At 44.8% G+C, this 18,426-nt stretch overlaps 1 protein-coding gene across 2 annotated transcripts in view; it reads right to left on the reverse strand.

Moving 5' to 3' along the window:
• Positions 1–13,527, reverse strand: part of PLPP1 (phospholipid phosphatase 1) — a 62,952-nt gene extending 49,425 nt beyond the window's left edge. Inside the window, exon 1 of one of the 2 annotated variants that reach the window (XM_069963057.1) lies at positions 13,203–13,527. In XM_069963057.1, the coding sequence (XP_069819158.1) occupies positions 13,203–13,260 (58 nt within the window). In that variant the 5' untranslated portion in view covers positions 13,261–13,527. The remainder of the gene's footprint in view (positions 1–13,202) is intronic. The other variant, XM_069963056.1, reaches the window with a different exon arrangement.
• Positions 13,528–18,426: the final 4,899 nt, after the last annotated feature.

Consider the following 18,426-nt stretch of genomic DNA (forward strand, 5'->3'; position numbering starts at 1 on the left):
GGACAGATCTTGGATTAAAAGCAGCTTTTCGAAGGTACAAGTGGTTTGGGGGGGGGGGGGGGGGGGGACAGATTGTGGGTTCAGAGTCGCTTGAACCCCTGTGCACACAATCAATCGCTGACATTCATGTTTGATCTAGGTTTAGAGGATGTAACTGTATATACGGCATTCTGGTTTTTACATTGACGTCAATGAGAAAAAGTGAAATGAGAAGGGTAAGAAGATTAGTGAAATGTAGGCAAGGCAGCATACACCACTCTGGTGATGGGATCCATGCACTGGCATAACTAACGGAGGACAGCTTCAAATGCAGATAATTTGGCCAAATTCACTATATAACACACACAAAAAAAAGCCCAAACACCAAATAAGTATGAAACTGAGCTAATACTGAAAACTAGTCAGAGAATAACTATAAAAGGTAACAGAGCCGTCTCTCAGATAACCACATTAAGGGAAGCCGCAACATGTGAGCAAAATAGATATTAATACTGTCAGTCACACAAAGCTTCTCGCTGCACCAGACACGCACACATATCCAGCCCTGTAAATGATATGCTGCCTGCAGACTATTACATCTTACTTTAACACACATTTAAAAATGTAAAGCTTTGTAAATATATACATTTCCGGGTATGAGCAATTCTCTCGGAATTCCGCGGCAAAAGCCATGTGGAATCTGCGCATTTTAATGCAACAATGCTCCTTTCCATAAAGCAAAACAGGATTTCCGTCTGTCCGTGCACACAATAGAATTTCCATGCAGAATTTTTCACTGCGGATCTGCGTTCCGTTTGAAGAATTGACATGTCCATTCTTTGGGCAGATTGTGCTGGCAGAATTCCATTGAACTCTATGGGAGTTCATTTTCTGTGGGAATTCAAAAATCCTTGCCGTCTTCAGCTCAAATACTTTCCTACTCTTTCCAATGGCATACAGCAGAATTGTGAACTCAGCTCTAGACTCTACAATATTAGGCTATGTTCACATAGCGTATGAGACCGGCCGTTCTGTGACCCGGCCGGTCTCTCAAAAGATCATCTGCAGTACCAGCCGGATGATCTTTTTGGCCGCAGTGTTCCGATGCGGGCGCATCCCTAAATAGCGGCTGCAGAAAACTGACATGTCAGTTGTTTGCGGCGCCGCAAGAGATCCCGGCCGGAGCGTATATTATAGGGGACAAGTAAGAGATAGCGGAGGATCTGACCTCTAGGCTCCCGAGGGATCTCTCCCCGTCTTCTTTCCAAGAGGCCGGATTGCCCGCAAACTTTTACTTGTCCCCTCTCCTGTAATAATAAATCGGAAAACCCCTTTAATAATGTGATTACTGAGATATACAGAGTATGGGTTTTCGGCCCAACCTGGAGCCATTTGCTGCTAGGAATGTGACCACTCAGCTAAACCCACCGTCTCACACCATGAGCTCATTTTAATAATCCGCTTATTCACAGTGTTACATAATCCTATTAGGAAAATTATTACTTTTTTTTTTTTTTTTTTTAACTTAAGTCGGCCGTGTAACACATTATTGGCCATGAGCGTTGCTAGAAGCCCTTCTTCAGCCAACAATCGGCCTGTGTACAAGTGGCAGTGATCAGCAGAGGAGCAGGAAACACCTTCTGAGAGACTTCAAAATTTATCGCTATCAGCCGCAAATCTCTTTGTGTGAAGAGGAGACTTGTGGCCAATAGCAATAAATTTATAGGGCCGCACAAATGACATACCGATCGTCCGCGAAGGCACTGCAAACTCGTTATAATATGTAAGAGTTTATACTCTACTGGGATACTGTGTAAAAAATAAAAAAAAAAAAGTGGGAAAAACAACCAAGCACATGAATGGCCACCTTACTAAAGTTCTGTAGGGCTGAAGCAGGACAGATGCCATGGCGAGGCCTGTTCCCAGCAGTAGTCCACATACAGGAATGGCTTGGAAGGGGACTGTATCAATCTGGCCCGGAATGACCTGGCTCCGGCTGCTATTTCCAGAGCCTGGGATTATGGATAAATACACTTTAGCTCTTCTTAGTATTTAGCACCTCGAGCAGTTTTTAGAAAGCATTTTCTCTTTCCTGAGCAGAATGAAGCCTCTCATTTTACTCCCCCTCTGCTGCTCAGAATACCTGAATGTCAGACGACTCGTGCCCGGAAAAGCACACAGTCTGTGATCTGGCCCATACGTCTTTCCCGGGCAAAAAAAAATAAAATAAAAATATGTGTAGGAATGATGGACGCAACTTTCTATATAAAGACTTTACTGACGTTTCCTATACTTATGCATAGGCATGAATTGACATTTTTAGTGGGGGCATTAATGCTCTTATGTTTCCAGTCTTATAGCACCAAGCCTGCGGTGCACTCAGTCACACCTCACACACTACCTCCCCTGCCTCCTCACACCATTTGCTGTTTTAAAGAAAACGTATAATGTATTGCCTATTCACACTTGTGAGCATGCTCAGTAACCTCTGTGACCTGGGTTTAGGGTCATTCTTCAGGGAGGGGGAGGCTGAGCTGCCATTGTCTTTGCTATCTATTGGTGTCCCCTTCTGCTGTCATTCTGTACAGAACACTTTCCCGCAGCCCCTTCTTACCATCACAAACCAGAAGGAAGTCTTGACTTAGTTTTAAATCTAGTGGCCCACTTGAAAACCGCAAGATCTAAAGAATAGTTTATAATATAGATAGTAAAATGGAAAATTAGAAAAAAAAAATAAAATATCAAAGATCCTTTAAAAAAAAATATGTTTAACATAAAAACTTGATTTAAACAATAGGTAATTTTCCCTTTAAGAAGTGTGAGGCCATACTTGCAGTCATATTAAATCACGCTAACTTCTTATAAGTACATAGGGATATTGCAGCTTTTACTGTCAATTGGAGTCTACTCGGTCCTATTACTGACTGACGGCCCTATCCAGCCTTACAGGTACAGTAATATCAACTGAGCAAACAATTCCAGCCGGGTTTTGCCTCCCACTTAGCTCAATTAAGTAGCTAAGAATTTGCCCTGACAGATGACATGGAAAACACAATGGCTTCCTCCCTCTCGCCTGCTGACAATGTTCCAGGGGTCAGCGGAGCGGATTACCTATACAATTGTAAACCAGACGCACCAGGAATTAGTGGGCAGGAAAAAAAACAAAAGCTTTCTTCTACTCCCATGCTTCATATACACTACATCACCCAGTGTGCAAGACAGCAGGCCCATCCCACCGAGCGCGTTCAAACACAATACAGCCCGCCTCCTGAGACTTCACATTCCATCATGCGAATGCCTCGACTTTCTCCTGCGCAACAAGTGTTGTAGAAAGAAGTAATGCATGAAAAGACCTGCCTATGCATCCCAGATACAACCCCAATACAATGAGGTCATGCCAAAATACAATAAGGCCATTGATGCTCCTCTGGGAAGTCGAAGGTCGCGGAAGAGAAGGAACAGAGCTGTTCAATACAAGCCTTCAATCCAGAGATTCCTGCGATACAAAAGCAGCAAAGCACAGGAAAGAGATCGCCATTTGGCCTGGACTCATTGTAAGCACCAAGGGCTAAGTGCTGGTCTAGGAGATACAAGAGTAAACTACATAGAGGTATCATCTAGGGCAGGGATGGGGAACCTTCCGCCCTCCAGCTGTTGCAAAACTATAATTCCCATCATGCTTTGCTTTTGCTGTCGAGGCATGATAGGAATTGTAGTTTTGCAACAGCTGAAGGGCCGAAGGTTCCCCATTCCTATACTAGGGCATAGCTGGGTACCATTCAGGTATCTGGAAAGCTGAGTGAAACCATTGTGGTAAGACCCAGCTCTCCCTAAACTAAACAGCGATGATACTTAACAGCTTTTGAACTAAAATAAGGGAAAAGTTGGCAATTTTGAGAGGATCGGCGATGTGACTAATGTATACGGGGGCCAGATGATTTCTGGGAGAGAGAGGCCTGGCAGGCTGGATTCTGGCAGCGGCATACACCCTTTCTTCCCCCATTTAGAACAAGTGAACGTTCAGCTCAGCTAAATATACAAGTTTATGTGACTGTGACCGCTAAGTCTATGTGACCAAGTGACCGCTACTATGGGGGAGATTTATCAAACATGGTGTAAAGTGAAACTGTCTCAGTTTCCCCTAGCAACCAATCAGATTCCACCTTTAATTTTTCAAAAATTCGGTGAGGAATGAATGGTGGAATCTAAATGGTTGCTAGGGGCAACTGAGACAATTCTACTTGACATCAGTTTGATAAATCTCCCCCTATATGACTAAGTCTAAGTGACCGCTACTAAGAGATTAAAACCAGATTTACTGGTGATCTGAACAGAGAACTGTTTGCCTTTGCACACCCTTCATGTTTTATATATAGATTCAGACTACATGAGTCGTTTTGTACATTTAATACATATCTGGTACTGATTTACAGCCTCCGGAGCTGTATTCACAGCGCAGCTGGTCAGCCAATAAGACCCATCCTAGATGAGCTGTAGCAGTACAGTCAAAGCTGCAGGTTATTGTACATTTTGGATATCAAAACTATACAGTAAAAAGTAGCATCATTTATAACCTGGTTAACAATAAACATGTCTGATATGGTTGTTTTTGGCTTCCCGACCACCTCCGGCAGCAGGATGGGCCTCAATGCTGACGTGGGACCTGCAGCTCTTAGACATCTATGGCATATCTACAGGACATGCCATGAATCTATAGGAATCAGCTTTAAAGCAATTACATGACAATACTAGTATTCACAGACAAACATTTAGGCTATGTTCACACATATGGTATTTCCATAGATAAAATCCACACTGGATGAATATATGATACATGTGGATGAGATTATGCATGTGGATTTCTGGCAGATTAAGTTAATTTAGATTACATTCATGAACCAGGAAGCTCAGGATGAGCAATGCTTTACTGGCATGAACATGCATTATCATAGAGCAATGCTGCTATGGGGGACACACTGGCCCATCTATTTAAAGGCGATAGAAATCACCAAGAGAACAATAGTGTACTGAAGAGGAGATATGTGCTTCCCTTTAATGTGGTTAAATGCATGAAGACCATTGAGGATGTGGTTTGTGTGATCACAAAGATAGAAGCCGTGCGAATAGACTTAGAGGCTGACACTTCACACTACACGCTGCCTAATATAGAGCCTCGTGCATGCACATCCTTCATGAGGACACGTCAGGGGTCGGGCGGCTGCTAAATTTACAGTCGTGATCTATCAGCTGTCTCTATAAACACTGCACCTATAGGATAACGGTCCTTATATTTGGCTGGAAGGGAGACAACAGGGTTTTCCTATAGATTTCAGCACAGCAATATATAGCAGGGGTTGGAGGCAGATTTGCCATTCAGGAGTCTGGAGAAGCTGAGTGATGGTTGCTATGCAAGATGAGAAGCAGCTGTACTGGATATCACAAAGTAATACATCATGACAGATTAGATATCACATTGTCCTCCTTGAAAACAATGTAACAACAGGACACGAAATGCGGACAGTGACCGCTACGATCCGGAATTAGGAGGTTAATGCACTTTGTATGTTTGTTGTGTATGAAGAGCAGAGGTCAGGCAGGATGCAGCAGCTCATTCACATTGGGCGGCGGATTAACAGCACAAAGTTTAAAAGATCGGATTAAATTTCACGATAAAAGAAAGGTTAAACTTTTGACATACTTGGAAAAAGTTTTAAACTGGGTATCCATCTATTGTTAGAATGAGGTGGGAGAAGCGCTTGGCTAAGCTCTTCTCCCCCCATCTCGCCGCTGGTAGATCAAGACAGGCTCCATATACTTTCTATAGAGTCCGTCTTGTGCAGCAACGAGCAAAACAAAGAGAAGAGCTTAGCTGTGCTCTTCTTCTGCCTCATTACATGCAGCAGCAATACCAGAGAATTGCTTACAGATTCTTTCTTCCCCTTTGAAGTCAATAGAGAAAAGCTACAAGTCCATGATCTTTTTACACAAGATATAACTTCAATGTATAGATGTATCCTTTGTTTATGCATCAACTTCTACTGATTGGCAGCAGTAATGAGCAATATGGGCCACTCTGCTGCCACCTACTCTTATGTCGGGAACTGCACTCTGCAGATCTAGGCCCCTTGCTCTGATCAAGAACGGACGCACAATGCTATTGAAACGGATCATTAGAATACACAGTACCTAGGGGGAGGCTGCTAGACACCATTGCTGTGTGGCAGCTTCTGTACAAAAGTAATCACTGCTCGTTCTGAAAGTCCAGAGTCTGGAGTACCCCTTTAATTTGTTAAAGAGGTTGGCCACTTTATAGTAAATTTTTTCTGTATACAGTATTAGTAAGTGTACTCACTGTATATACTGACTGCAGCTCCTTGTGTACCTCATAGAGCTAAAATCAGACTCTCCTTCTCCAGGTTGTGCTACCCTCCCTTTTGGGGGTAGTTCTTTGTATGACTGGGGGTAGTTGTGTGTATTGCTGGGGGGGGGGGGGGGGGGGGTCGGGTGGTTGTTTCTATGACTGGTGGGTAGGGTGATGGGTGTTGGATGTTGTCTGAAGAGGGGGGGGGGCGGCCGCTGAAAAAAGGTTTCACACAGAGCGCCATTTACCCTAAGGGAGCAGCTGTCAGTAGGTGCAGTGAGTACACTTAGTACTATACGCTGCACTGTTACTCATTTACTAGCCTTCTCTTGTATTCTGCTGCAATATCCCCTCTGTAATTGACAAACATGGCTCTCTAAGAGGCTGACAGGTGAGGGTGACCGAGGAGGCGTGCTAGGCTGTGACACTTGAGCAATTCAGCTCCGCCTCCTTGACACTTAACTGAGGGATAAAAAAACATTTTTAGAGATGAGCGAACCGGGTTCGGGTTCGAGTCCATCCAAACCCGAACGTTCGGTATTTGATTAGCTGGGGCTGCTGAACTTGGATAAAGCTCTAAGGTTGTCTGGAAAACATGGATACAGCCAATGACTATATCCATGTTTTCCACATAGCCTTAGGGCTTTATCCAAGTTCAGCAGCCACCGCTAATCAAATGCTGAAAGTTCGGGTTTGGATGGAGTCGAGCATGCTCCAGGTTCGCTCATCTCTAATAATTTTATAAGTTTGGCAAATCGGCAACAACCATCAGGCCCTGGAAAGATATAGTTTGCTTTTATACCATAACCATTACCCAGTGGTGTCTGGGAATATACACAGCAGCAAATACACAAGATTCGGGTTAGATTTTCCACCGCAGCATTTCTGCTACTATGACTATAGCTTTAAGGAGATAAGCGGTGCTAACCCTCCTCCTTCAGAGAACTACATTGTAAGTTTCACGTGACTAGATCCAGACTAAGTCCATGATTCACTATCAGATGTTATCACAAGGAATAAAGTCACCCTGATATATTTCACCACACTAGAAGCTTATCGTGTGGATCATATGGGGATTAAACAACGAATAAAAGGCTTTTTTTAATGCTTCAGGATGCAGCAAAAATAAAAGTTTGGCACACTTCCCTACTTCTGACCGGTCCCCTCCCCCTATTTTTCTTTGTGGAAAACCCCATTGATACTAAACACAGACATCTCTCTCGGTCTCCTCTGCACCCATAGCTCATCTCTTGTAGGCAGGTTAGAGCGTCCTGTGTGAGCCCGGTGCACACATGTAAGGCCTCTTGCACATCATTTATAGATTTAATTACAGCTCCGTAACCTTTCCAGACCTCGGGCCTTTACACTTGAAAAGACCTGCAAAGTTTACAAAGTCGCCTACTCTATAATTTTAGCCCTTAAACCCCTCACACTGGTGTTAACCCTGTAAGCTGCACTGGCATACAGATGTGGGCTGCAAATACAGATGCAACACCTTGTATCTAGATATTCATACAAGGACAGAATAGCTGCAAAGCAACAATTTGCAGCAGTTAAAGGGGTTATCCAGCGCTACAAAAACATGGCCACTTTTCCCCCTACTGTTGTCTCCAGTTTGGGTGGGGTTTTAAAACTCAGTTCCATTGAAGTAAATGGAGCTTAATTGCAAACCGAACCTGAACTGGAGACAAGAGTAGGGTGAAAAGTGGCCACCTTTAATGGGTTATCACATGAATCAAATGGCTATAATAGTCTACCACCACCACCACCATTCTTTATTATATTGGCAGGGCTGAACTAATCTCCCCATTTCCCCAACTATAAACCTCTCAATTGCTGCTCCGCTTCACCACCACTAAAGGCCCTATTCCACTGGTCGTTTAGAGGAGCAATATCGTTCGTATTCGGCCGATATCGGCCGCTACGAACGATATTCGTCCCGTGGAATAGAGTGCAACGATCAGCCGACATCGTTCATGTCGGCTGATCGTTGCAGTCGCTTGTTTTTCAACATGTTGAAAAACAAGCGACTGATATAGCAGCGATCTGCTGCCGTCGCTCCGTTGAATAGGAGCATCGGCAGCAGGCGCTGCTGTATCCTATGGGCTGCCCGGACGATCAGCGATCCCCCGGGCAGCCCCCCCAGCAGCTCCCCGCCGCCCCTCCCGCACTCACCCGCTCACTGACGCCGCGTTGAATAGCGGCGGCAGCGAGCGGGGAACGAGGAGCAAACGAGCGCTAATAGCGCTCGTTTGCTCCTCCAAACGACTCGTGTAATAGGGGCATTAGTCTCCTCCTGCCCTTAGCGTATGTTCACACTGAGGATCAGGCGAGGAATTTTAAGTGAAATCCGCTCTTAATGTTAAGTGAATTCCACTTGAAATTCCGCACATAAATTACGTACAGAGCAATGTCCCATTGTGTTAAATAGGATTTCCTTTTTTTTACATGGCAGAATTTACGCGCAGAATGTTCCGCCGCTGATCCGCTTTCCGACAAAAGAAATGATACGTCTATTCTTTGGGCAGATTCTACAGAAGTTATTGGGGCTTTGAATTTCTGCTTTCCACTGCACAGTTGAAAAAGAGGAAATTTTAAGCAGACTTTCCCTTCAATTCCTTCCTATTCCTCTGTGTGAACATACCCTAAAGGGGTAACTCAACCGGCATTACACAAACTTGTAATTTACTTCTATTAAAATATCTCAAATCTTCCTTAAAGTTGTACTCCGGTGAAAATCTTTTTCTTTCAAATCAACTGGTTTCAGAAAGTTATATAGATTTGTAATTTACTTGTATTTAAAAAATCTTCAATCTTTCCATACTTATCAGCTGCTGTATGTCCTGCAGGAAGTGGTGTATTCTTTCTAGTCTGAAATAGTGCTCTCTGCTGCCACCTCTGTCCATGAAAATAATTGTCCAAAGCAGTAGCAAATCCCCTATAGAAAACCTCTCCTTTCCTGGACACTTCCTAACATGGACAGAGGTGGCAGCAGAGAGCACTGTCAGACTGGAAAGAAAACAACCTTTCCTGCAGCACATACAGCAGCTGATAAGTACTGGAAGTCTGGAATATTTTAATAGAAGTAAATTACAAATCTGCATAACTTTCTCACGCCAGTTGATTTATAAACATTTTCTTCTCCGGAGTACCGTTTAGGTTCCTAGTCAGTCCCATTCCCCCACTGGCAAACACAAATAAATAACCCCTTGTAACTTAGGGACCTGAACCTTCCCCTAGAGGGAAGTCAATAGACTCTTTGCAGAAAACTGAGAGTATGAGAAGAAAACTGACTTCAATAGACATCGCCTGATCTCCATCTATCATCCTCACCCATGAGTGAGTTCTGTTTGTCCCTGGGGACGTGCAATATAAAGAGAGTTGTCAAATATAGATAACCCCTTTAATGTTCGTTCCTCTTTATTGTGGTTATAAGCCTAGAATAATACAGAGGCTATGGGACTGGTAAGGCCGACACTGCAGACAAGCATCTTGGCGTTCACCCATCAGACATTAGCATTAAAGTGGTGCATTACACTGCAGGATCTAACCCCCGATCTGTACCCAGCCCTGAGACTGCAGCTATGACTCAGGAGAACGCTATCACCGCCAGGACCCATGCTGCTATTGCACAATACTACAAGTGCGTGAACTTTAACAGTTTGAGAAACTGGATGAAGTCCGATGTCCGAGAAGAGAACTTCTGCAAATAACCTCCATGCAAAACCAGCAAGAGAGCTCTGACCTAGTATAAAGGCCAAAATAGACCGGCACATGCCAAACGCCTTATCTGGCCCCCAGCAGCCCCTGTAAAGGCTCTCTACGCTTCCCTCATATTCCCACACTTCTCCAGTTTCCCCCAGAATTCCAGGAACGTAGAAATAAGGTAGTGGGTTTCCTAGGATATTGGCCAAACTGTATACACTCTAACGTTATAAGGCTCTGTTCACACATCGTATTCGAAAGGAAAATGAGCCTTTAATTTTATTTTTTATTTATTTTTATTTTTTTGCGCTTTTGGAGCATATTTGCATTTTTGTGTTTTACGCATAAATCCTTGGAGCATTTTACAGGATGTTCATTGTGTGTTTTATGCAAATCGGGCCTCTGCAGGCAAATGTAATCAGAAGAGTTTACACTCAATTCAGGCAGTATAATAAGTGCATACAGTACTCATTTACAGGTTACTTGGGGTTTTACAGCCATAACCATTATGACTGTAAAAAAAAAAAAAAAAAGATAGCATTGCAGCATTTCACCACTGAATGCAATGTAATTTAATGCAAAAACAATTACTTAAAGTGAATGTACCATCAGTACATTCGCTTTAAAGGGGTAGTGCAGAACTAAAGAATTATTCACAAAATAACACACATTACAAAGTTATACAACTTTGTAATGTATGTGAATGGCCCCCTTCCCACGCCAGACCCGGAAGTGTGATGCACTATACTTTCCTGATCCGTGTTGACCCCAGTCCGCCATCTTGTTACCATAAAGTCATCTTCGGGCAGTCGGCCGAACCGCTTCATCCGTCCCTCGTGCCGGCCCCCCTCTGCCACATCATCAGCTGCTCAGCTGAGCATAACTGTGCTGAGCCAATCGCGTCTGAGCACAGTTATGACACGACAGAGGGGGGCCAGCATGAGGGTCGGACGGAGCGGTTCGGCTGGCCGCCAAAGATGACATTGTTGTCCCAAGATGGCGGACGGGGGTCGACAGGGATCAGGTGAATATAGTGCATCACACTGCCGGGTCTAGCGTGGGTGGGGGGGATAACTGTATAACTTTGTAATGTGTGTTATTTTGTGAATAATTGTTTAGCACCACACTACCCCTTTAAGCTTTGCACATGGATTGAATGGAGCTGGTCCGGTTCCTGCATATGGCGCCATTCTATTTCCAGGCACTAGCCAGGAGTGAAGCACTGGAGGCGGGCCGACCCACCAGACACCTCTATGACGTGGGCTTAGTCATAGAGGGGAGGGAGTTTCCTCCCACTGGGGACAGGTTGGCCGCCTCCAGTGCTTCACCCCTGGCCGATGCCGTTATATCCATATGCAAAACTTAAAAGCGGAATGTACTGATGGAACATTCGCTTTAAAATAGCTGTATAGTAAAAAGTAGGATTCTAGGTATGAACGCAGCCTAAAGGCCGTGTTACACAGGGCGATTATCGACAACAAGCATGCCCAATAATCGACCCATGTAAACAGGTTATTGGCGGATAAATGACAGCAATCAGCCGAGAAGCGGGGAAACGCCCACTTGACAGCTTATCGCATCTTTTCCACGGCACTAAAAATATCACTCTCGTCCGCACATCTCCCTGTGTAAACTTATAACTGCTTATTAAGTTATATAGAGAAAAAGCAACCGCGACCCCAAGGATCCCAAGAACAGAGGTCAAGTGGATAGAGCGACAAGTACTGAACTCTGCTCTGAGTGACAGCACCATAGACAGTGAATGGAGACGACTGTCACTCCATCAACTGTCACAGGACTTTTTGACCATCAGTCGTAGATTTATCATTTATCCTTTAAATAGCAGAAAATGTTTAATTTTTGGAACCTGCATGAAGTGTAAACAAGGCCAATTTATGCCAAGACGTCTTCCAGTTGCACCAAATTAATGATGGCGGCAAAAGGAAGAGACGTGTGCCGTTCATTGCATCCCGTACACTGTACTATATGGCGCTCGTCCTTTTCTCATTATACTAAAGCTCGTTCTTTGGCCTTTTATCTCTGTCTAACCACACCTGCTTCTAATAAGAGTGCGGCAGATTCCCTGAATATGGCGGCATTCATTCATAATCACGGACGCGCCAGTATTGTCCTAATCCGGAGTGTAACACGTCGCTATAGCTCGGGGGTTGGGTGTTCCACCTTCTGGAATAATAGAACGTACATGGGAGGTTCCTTACACAAGAGTAAAAAAAAAATAATAAAATATATATATAATATATATATATATATATATATATATATATATATATATATATATATATATATATATATATATGTGTTTTATCTACTTGGGGGAAATATGTTAAAGAATTGGGGGGGAGGGGGGCAAACATGAAGCTTCCCCTGACTTCAAGGGGAGCCTCGGAGCATAAATGACAGCTCTCTCCTATTTATAACAGTTTATAGATTCCATTGCGGTCACTTTTTCAGTGCTAAAAAAAAAATTCTAAGAGTTTCTCATTGAAATCAATTTTTTATGTAAATCTGCATTCATTTTTAGGGCAGTTATGACCCAACTTTCCTAGACCCCTGAAAAGCTACCTATCCTGAGAATACTGGGTGAGTGGGGGAGCACCGGATGAACCCATTGTCATCCAGCTGTCCCAGACGCAGATAATGACATCACTGGGAACCTGCAGTCAGCAACAAGGATATTTGATGGAGATTGGAAAGATTATTTTTTTTTTATTTCAAAACTACAACTCCCAGCATGCCCTGACAGCTTTTCTATAGTTATTGCTTTATTAGAGGTCTCAGGCTACAGCTTCCATATTGCCCTGCCAGCCTTGGGATACAGTCATCACTTTCCAACAGCTGCTGCAAAACTACCAACCCCATGACATGTGACAGGGCATGCTGGGAGTTGTAGTTCTGCAAGAGATGAGAGTTGGCTGCTTCTCCTGATCTCACTGGAGAAACAAGTAAGGTAGAAATAATAGGAGGGGATGGCGGGGAGGTTAGTAGATCACATAAGGCATGCAGAGCAGAAGCCCCCCACATTATACAGGTAGGTGACAGGTGACAGAGCACAAAGAAGCCCCTGTAGCTCAGCCCCTCCCCCAAACTTAAAGGGACAGAGAAAGCACATGCGGAGCACATAGAAGCCGTTACATACCGAGCACCACGCACACTACGTCCAGGACCACGAAGGGGATCCGCATTTTGTCAAACATGTTGTCGGTTTAGTTGTCAGAGACTGGACGTCCAGAGAGAGACAGACAAGCGGCGGCGGTCACTGCAGCAGTCTCATGTGTGACAGTCCAGATATAGGCGCCCTCAGGTGACAGCTCCGGGGAGGGTAAAGTCCAGGTGGGTGCAGCGGTGACAACACAGGCGGCTATCGGGGGTGTCACAGACTACAGAGCAGTGACATCATCAGCGTACACCGCCCGGCACTCCGCTCTGTCTGCCCGCACTAGGAGGCTGCGGCTCTGTAGTGTTGATGGGACGGACCTCAAGGGGGACGACGTGACGTAGCCGGCTGCCCGCAGCCAATCATATTACAGTATGCCTCAATGGGCGGTGACGTGGGCGTGGCCTAGTGGCGTCGGCACTCAATGGTGGGCTCCTCCTATCCCGGTCTTCTACGTCACAGAGCGGGGGGATGTGATGTGTGGTAAGAGGGGGGCGGAGCCGATAAATTGGGGGGGGGGGGGGGGCGGGGCGCGAGGTTATGGGAGGGTGCGCGAGAGGTCACGAGCCCAGGGGTCTGAGGAGCGTGGTGGTGACGTCATAATATATGTTCTTTTTAAAATTAACATGTCGCACAGTGACGTCGTAGGGGCACGGCGTGTACGCACGTGACTCCGTGGGTTATTACGGACAGTTGACTTTTCTTGTTTTTTTCTTTTACGATCGATACTTCTTGGTGGGGTCACAGTACACATAGGAAGAAGTGTGACCATAGGTACGTGGGGGAAAGTATGGCCGGCCCTGGTGCTGTGTACATGGAGGACTAGACATAGAGTATACATAGAGATGTACTGTGTGTATATATATATATATATATATATATATATATATATATATATATATATACACACTCACCGGCCACTTTATTAGGTACACCATGCTAGTAACGGGTTGGGCCCCTTTTGCCTTCAGAACTGCCTCAATTCTTGGTGGCATAGATACAACAAGGTGCTGGAAGCATTCCTCAGAGATTTTGGTCCATATTGACATGATGGCATCACACAGTTGCCGCAGATTTGTCGGCTGCACATCCATGATGCGAATCTCCCGTTCCACCACATCCCAAAGATGCTCTATTGGATTTAGATCTGGTGACTGCGGAGGCCATTTGAGTACAGTGAACTCATTGTCATGTTCAAGAAACCAGTCTGAGATGATTCTAGCTTTATGACATGGCGCATTATCCTGCTGAAAGTAGCCATCAGATGTTGGGTACATTGTGGTCATAAAGGGATGGACATGGTCAGCAACAATACTCAGGTAGGCTGTGGCGTTGCAACGATGCTCAATTGGTACCAAGGGGCCCAAAGAGTGCCAAGAAAATATTCCCCACACCATGACACCACCACCAGCCTGAACCGTTGATACAAGGCAGGATGGATCCATGCTTTCATGTTGTTGACGCCAAATTCTGACCCTACCATCCGAATGTCGCAGCAGAAATCGAGACTCATCAGACCAGGCAACGTTTTTCCAATCTTCTACTGTCCAATTTCGATGAGCTTGTGCAAATTGTAGCCTCAGTTTCCTGTTCTTAGCTGAAAGGAGTGGCACCCGGTGTGGTCTTCTGCTGCTGTAGCCCATCTGCTTCAAAGTTGGACGTACTGTGCGTTCAGAGACGCTCTTCTGCCTACCTTGGTTGTAACGGTTGGCTATTTGTCACTGTTGCCTTTCTATCAGCTCGAACCAGTCTGCCCATTCTCCTCTGACCTCTGGCATCAACAAGGCATTTCCGCCCACAGAACTGCCGCTCACTGGATGTTTTTTCTTTTTCGGACCATTCTCTGTAAACCCTAGAGATGGTTGTGCGTGAAAATCCCAGTAGATCAGCAGTTTCTGAAATACTCAGACCAGCCCTTCTGGCACCAACAACCATGCCACGTTCAAAGGCACTCAAATCACCTTTCTTCCCCATACTGATGCTCGGTTTGAACTGCAGGAGATTGTCTTGACCATGTCTACATGCCTAAACGCACTGAGTTGCCACCATGTGATTGACTTATTAGAAATTAAGTGGTAACGTGCAGTTGGACAGGTGTACCTAATAAAGTGGCCGGTGAGTGTATATGTGTATATATATATATATATATATATATATATATATATATACAGACCTTATATAGAGAGAGGGAGGTAGCACAGTGCTCTATCTATATGCAGTGGTGCCTTGGATTACGAGCATAATTCGTTCTGGGACTTTGCTTGTAATCCAAATCCACTCTTAAACCAAAGCAAATTTTCCCATAAGAAATCACTGATATGCAGACAATTGGTTCCACTCCCCAAAAATAATGATTTTATATTTTGAATAACATGTAAGACAAATGAAACAGACATTTATAAACAGCTGAATATGTGATATTATAGGTTACTGTACAGTATAGCAATCAGCATGTGGAGTAAAATGTATAATAAGTGCATAAACCTGAAACACAGCAGCAGTTTGTAGATATAGGGTGGAACTGCAGATCCCTATAATGCAGTAGCGTAGTACAACATGCTAGAATAGAGAAGCAGGGCTGCTGTCAGAGGTCTGTGTGGTCACATGACAGCAATGGAGAAGGGGTGTGTGCTCAGCATGGACCAATCAGGACTGACAGAGACTGCAGGGAGCATGAAGGACCGATCAGTACAGATGTGGGTACATACATGCAGCACTCTGTCCGGGGAAAGAAAGGTACAGCTATGGAGAGATTACCCCCACAGTCCTGTCCCCTGATGTAAGCCCCAGCCTGAAGTGGATCTGCTATGATTTGGAAGGCAAGGGAGACTTCCTGGGTTAGAGTACAGGGCTGTAGACCCCGCTATATAGACCATGTCCCTCCCCAACTCGCGCTCCCACCTAGTACAGGGAGCTCTTAAACCAAAACAATGCTCTTAAACCAAGTCACAATTTTGAAAAACTGTGAGCTCTTAAACCAAAACGCTCTTAAACCAAGTTATTCTTAAACCAAGGTACCACTGTATATATATATATATATATATATATATATATATACTCATATTTACAGTCCTCCATGTATACATCACCAGCGAGGACACATTGTACTTGGACAGTATATACTGGACAGTATATACAAGCATTGCACTGCCACAGTATATAAAGTGTGTGTAGACTGAGGCAGTGCAGTGCCTGTACATCCTGAGTAATGGTGGAGCAACCTGCAGACCAGAGTGCAGAATTTTTTTGAATATCAAGTCAACAATTTTCAAAGAAAATCAAGTCATAAGCCGCCCAGCCCTAATTCCATGGATTCATCAGTAAATAGACATAAACAAGTATCGATAATCCATCCAGAACCTTAATCAAAGGTCAAAGTTGGAAGTCTGTGTTTGATTGAGAAATATTCACCTGTATAGACACAAATAAACCTTTTATCTTATAGGCTTTTATCACTGTGGAAAAATCTGTACATGACCTCATTAGTTAATCATTTTTCTTCTATATACTAATATGTGGAGTTGATGGTTTTTAAGGGAACATCTTGTACTGATATGGTTCCCAGAAGCACAGTATGTCGCACACCAGCCGCGGATACAGCAGTAGGGGAAAAAGATGTTTTATTACACCACACTAGGCCGGGAGAGGGGGCGGCCACTAGTCGTGGTCGGAGAGCCGCCTGTTACTAGGCACCACTCTCTGCCTGTCAGCGTGCTCTGTGGGCCTGATTGACAGGAAGAAAGGCCACTAATGGGTCTCTCTGCCTGTCAATCATCCCCGCACTGGACGCTGACAGGCAGAGAGCCGTAACTAGTCGCGGACAGCTCCCTGCCGATATGATTAGTTGCCGCCCCTCTCCCGGCCTCACACTTTGTGATGTAACAACTTTTTCCCCTTTGTAAAGCTACTGCTGCATCTGTTGCTAGTGTGCTCCGTGAGATAGTGTGCTGCTGGTTCCCCTTTAAGGTAATGTGTCATCAGAAAATGATTTAATGTTTAAATCAAGCGAGGGTTTATTCTCACGTTCCGTATAGGCGGTGTGCTATGGAACAGAGTAAGGAGCTCCCAGCATTATGTATCATTATAATGCTGGGAGCTCCGCATCAGTTTAAATCTTTGCGCTACTGTACTGACACAGCCGCATGGCTGTTTCCGTTCTGTAGTGTGAGGATTTAAACTGATGGAATATAGCACATCTTTCCTGCATGGACCGTGGGAATAAGCCATTAATGTTACTATCATTTAAAGTAGAAGAGAGGAAGGCAGCTTTACCGGCTTCCTCTGATGGCCACCAGATGTAATTTTTGTCTGAAATCTGGGCATATCATGTACCTACCTCCTCTTCCTGCTGCAACGTTATGGCCCAGCTGAGTGCTCAGCCAGTCAGTGACTGGGGTGAGTGATGTTCCGCCACAGTCACTGATTTATTGAGCGGGCAATTGATCACCCAGGTATGTGCCGCTGCAGGTGGTTGGCGGATGTCAGTGGGACCTGGGAGTGGCGCTACAAGGACAGGTACTTTGTTTATTATCTTACTCCCCACCCCCATCCCCCAGCTTTCTCTTGTTCTTCAATTTCACTAGACTTCTTTAAATAAACTGCTAAAATGTACAGACACGAAAAGTTTACATTGGTTGGAATCTCAGTACATGTTCCATTTCACTGATTGCAGGAGGTGGGCTCTAAGTCTTAAAAGCGTGGTATTTAAAGGAACTTTCAGGTACATACCCCTGATTCCAGTGGGGTTGTTATTAGTATTTGGTTGGCCTTTTTTCAGTATTGCCAGGGAGAGGATGGATGAAATCAATGACGCCTGCTTACCTCCCTGGCTCAAGCACTTGGGCCTGCATCGCGCTGCATCGATCTCCGGACACCCTTTGGTCTGAGACGGTACGTCATCTCTCAAGTTCCGTCTTAGAAGGAGACAGGGGGACGGCAGCAGCGTCATGCGGGCCCCAGCGATGGAGTTAAGGAGCTAAGTGAACATCGTTGTTTTTGTCCACAGTATCTTGGGATACTGAAAAAAGGCCTTCTACCCCAGAGTACCCTTTTAAGCCGCTTAATCCCCCCCCCCCCATCCTAGAAATTACCCTTTTGCAGTAAAGTCTCCACTAGGGATGGTCCGAACCTGGTTCGGACGGGATTCGTACAAACCCGAACCCTCCGCAATGATTACCGCTGTCTGCCCGCTTAGTGCAGCGGGCGG

This window comes from Dendropsophus ebraccatus, chromosome 3, assembly GCF_027789765.1.
Source record: "Dendropsophus ebraccatus isolate aDenEbr1 chromosome 3, aDenEbr1.pat, whole genome shotgun sequence".
Lineage (NCBI taxonomy): Eukaryota > Metazoa > Chordata > Amphibia > Anura > Hylidae > Dendropsophus > Dendropsophus ebraccatus.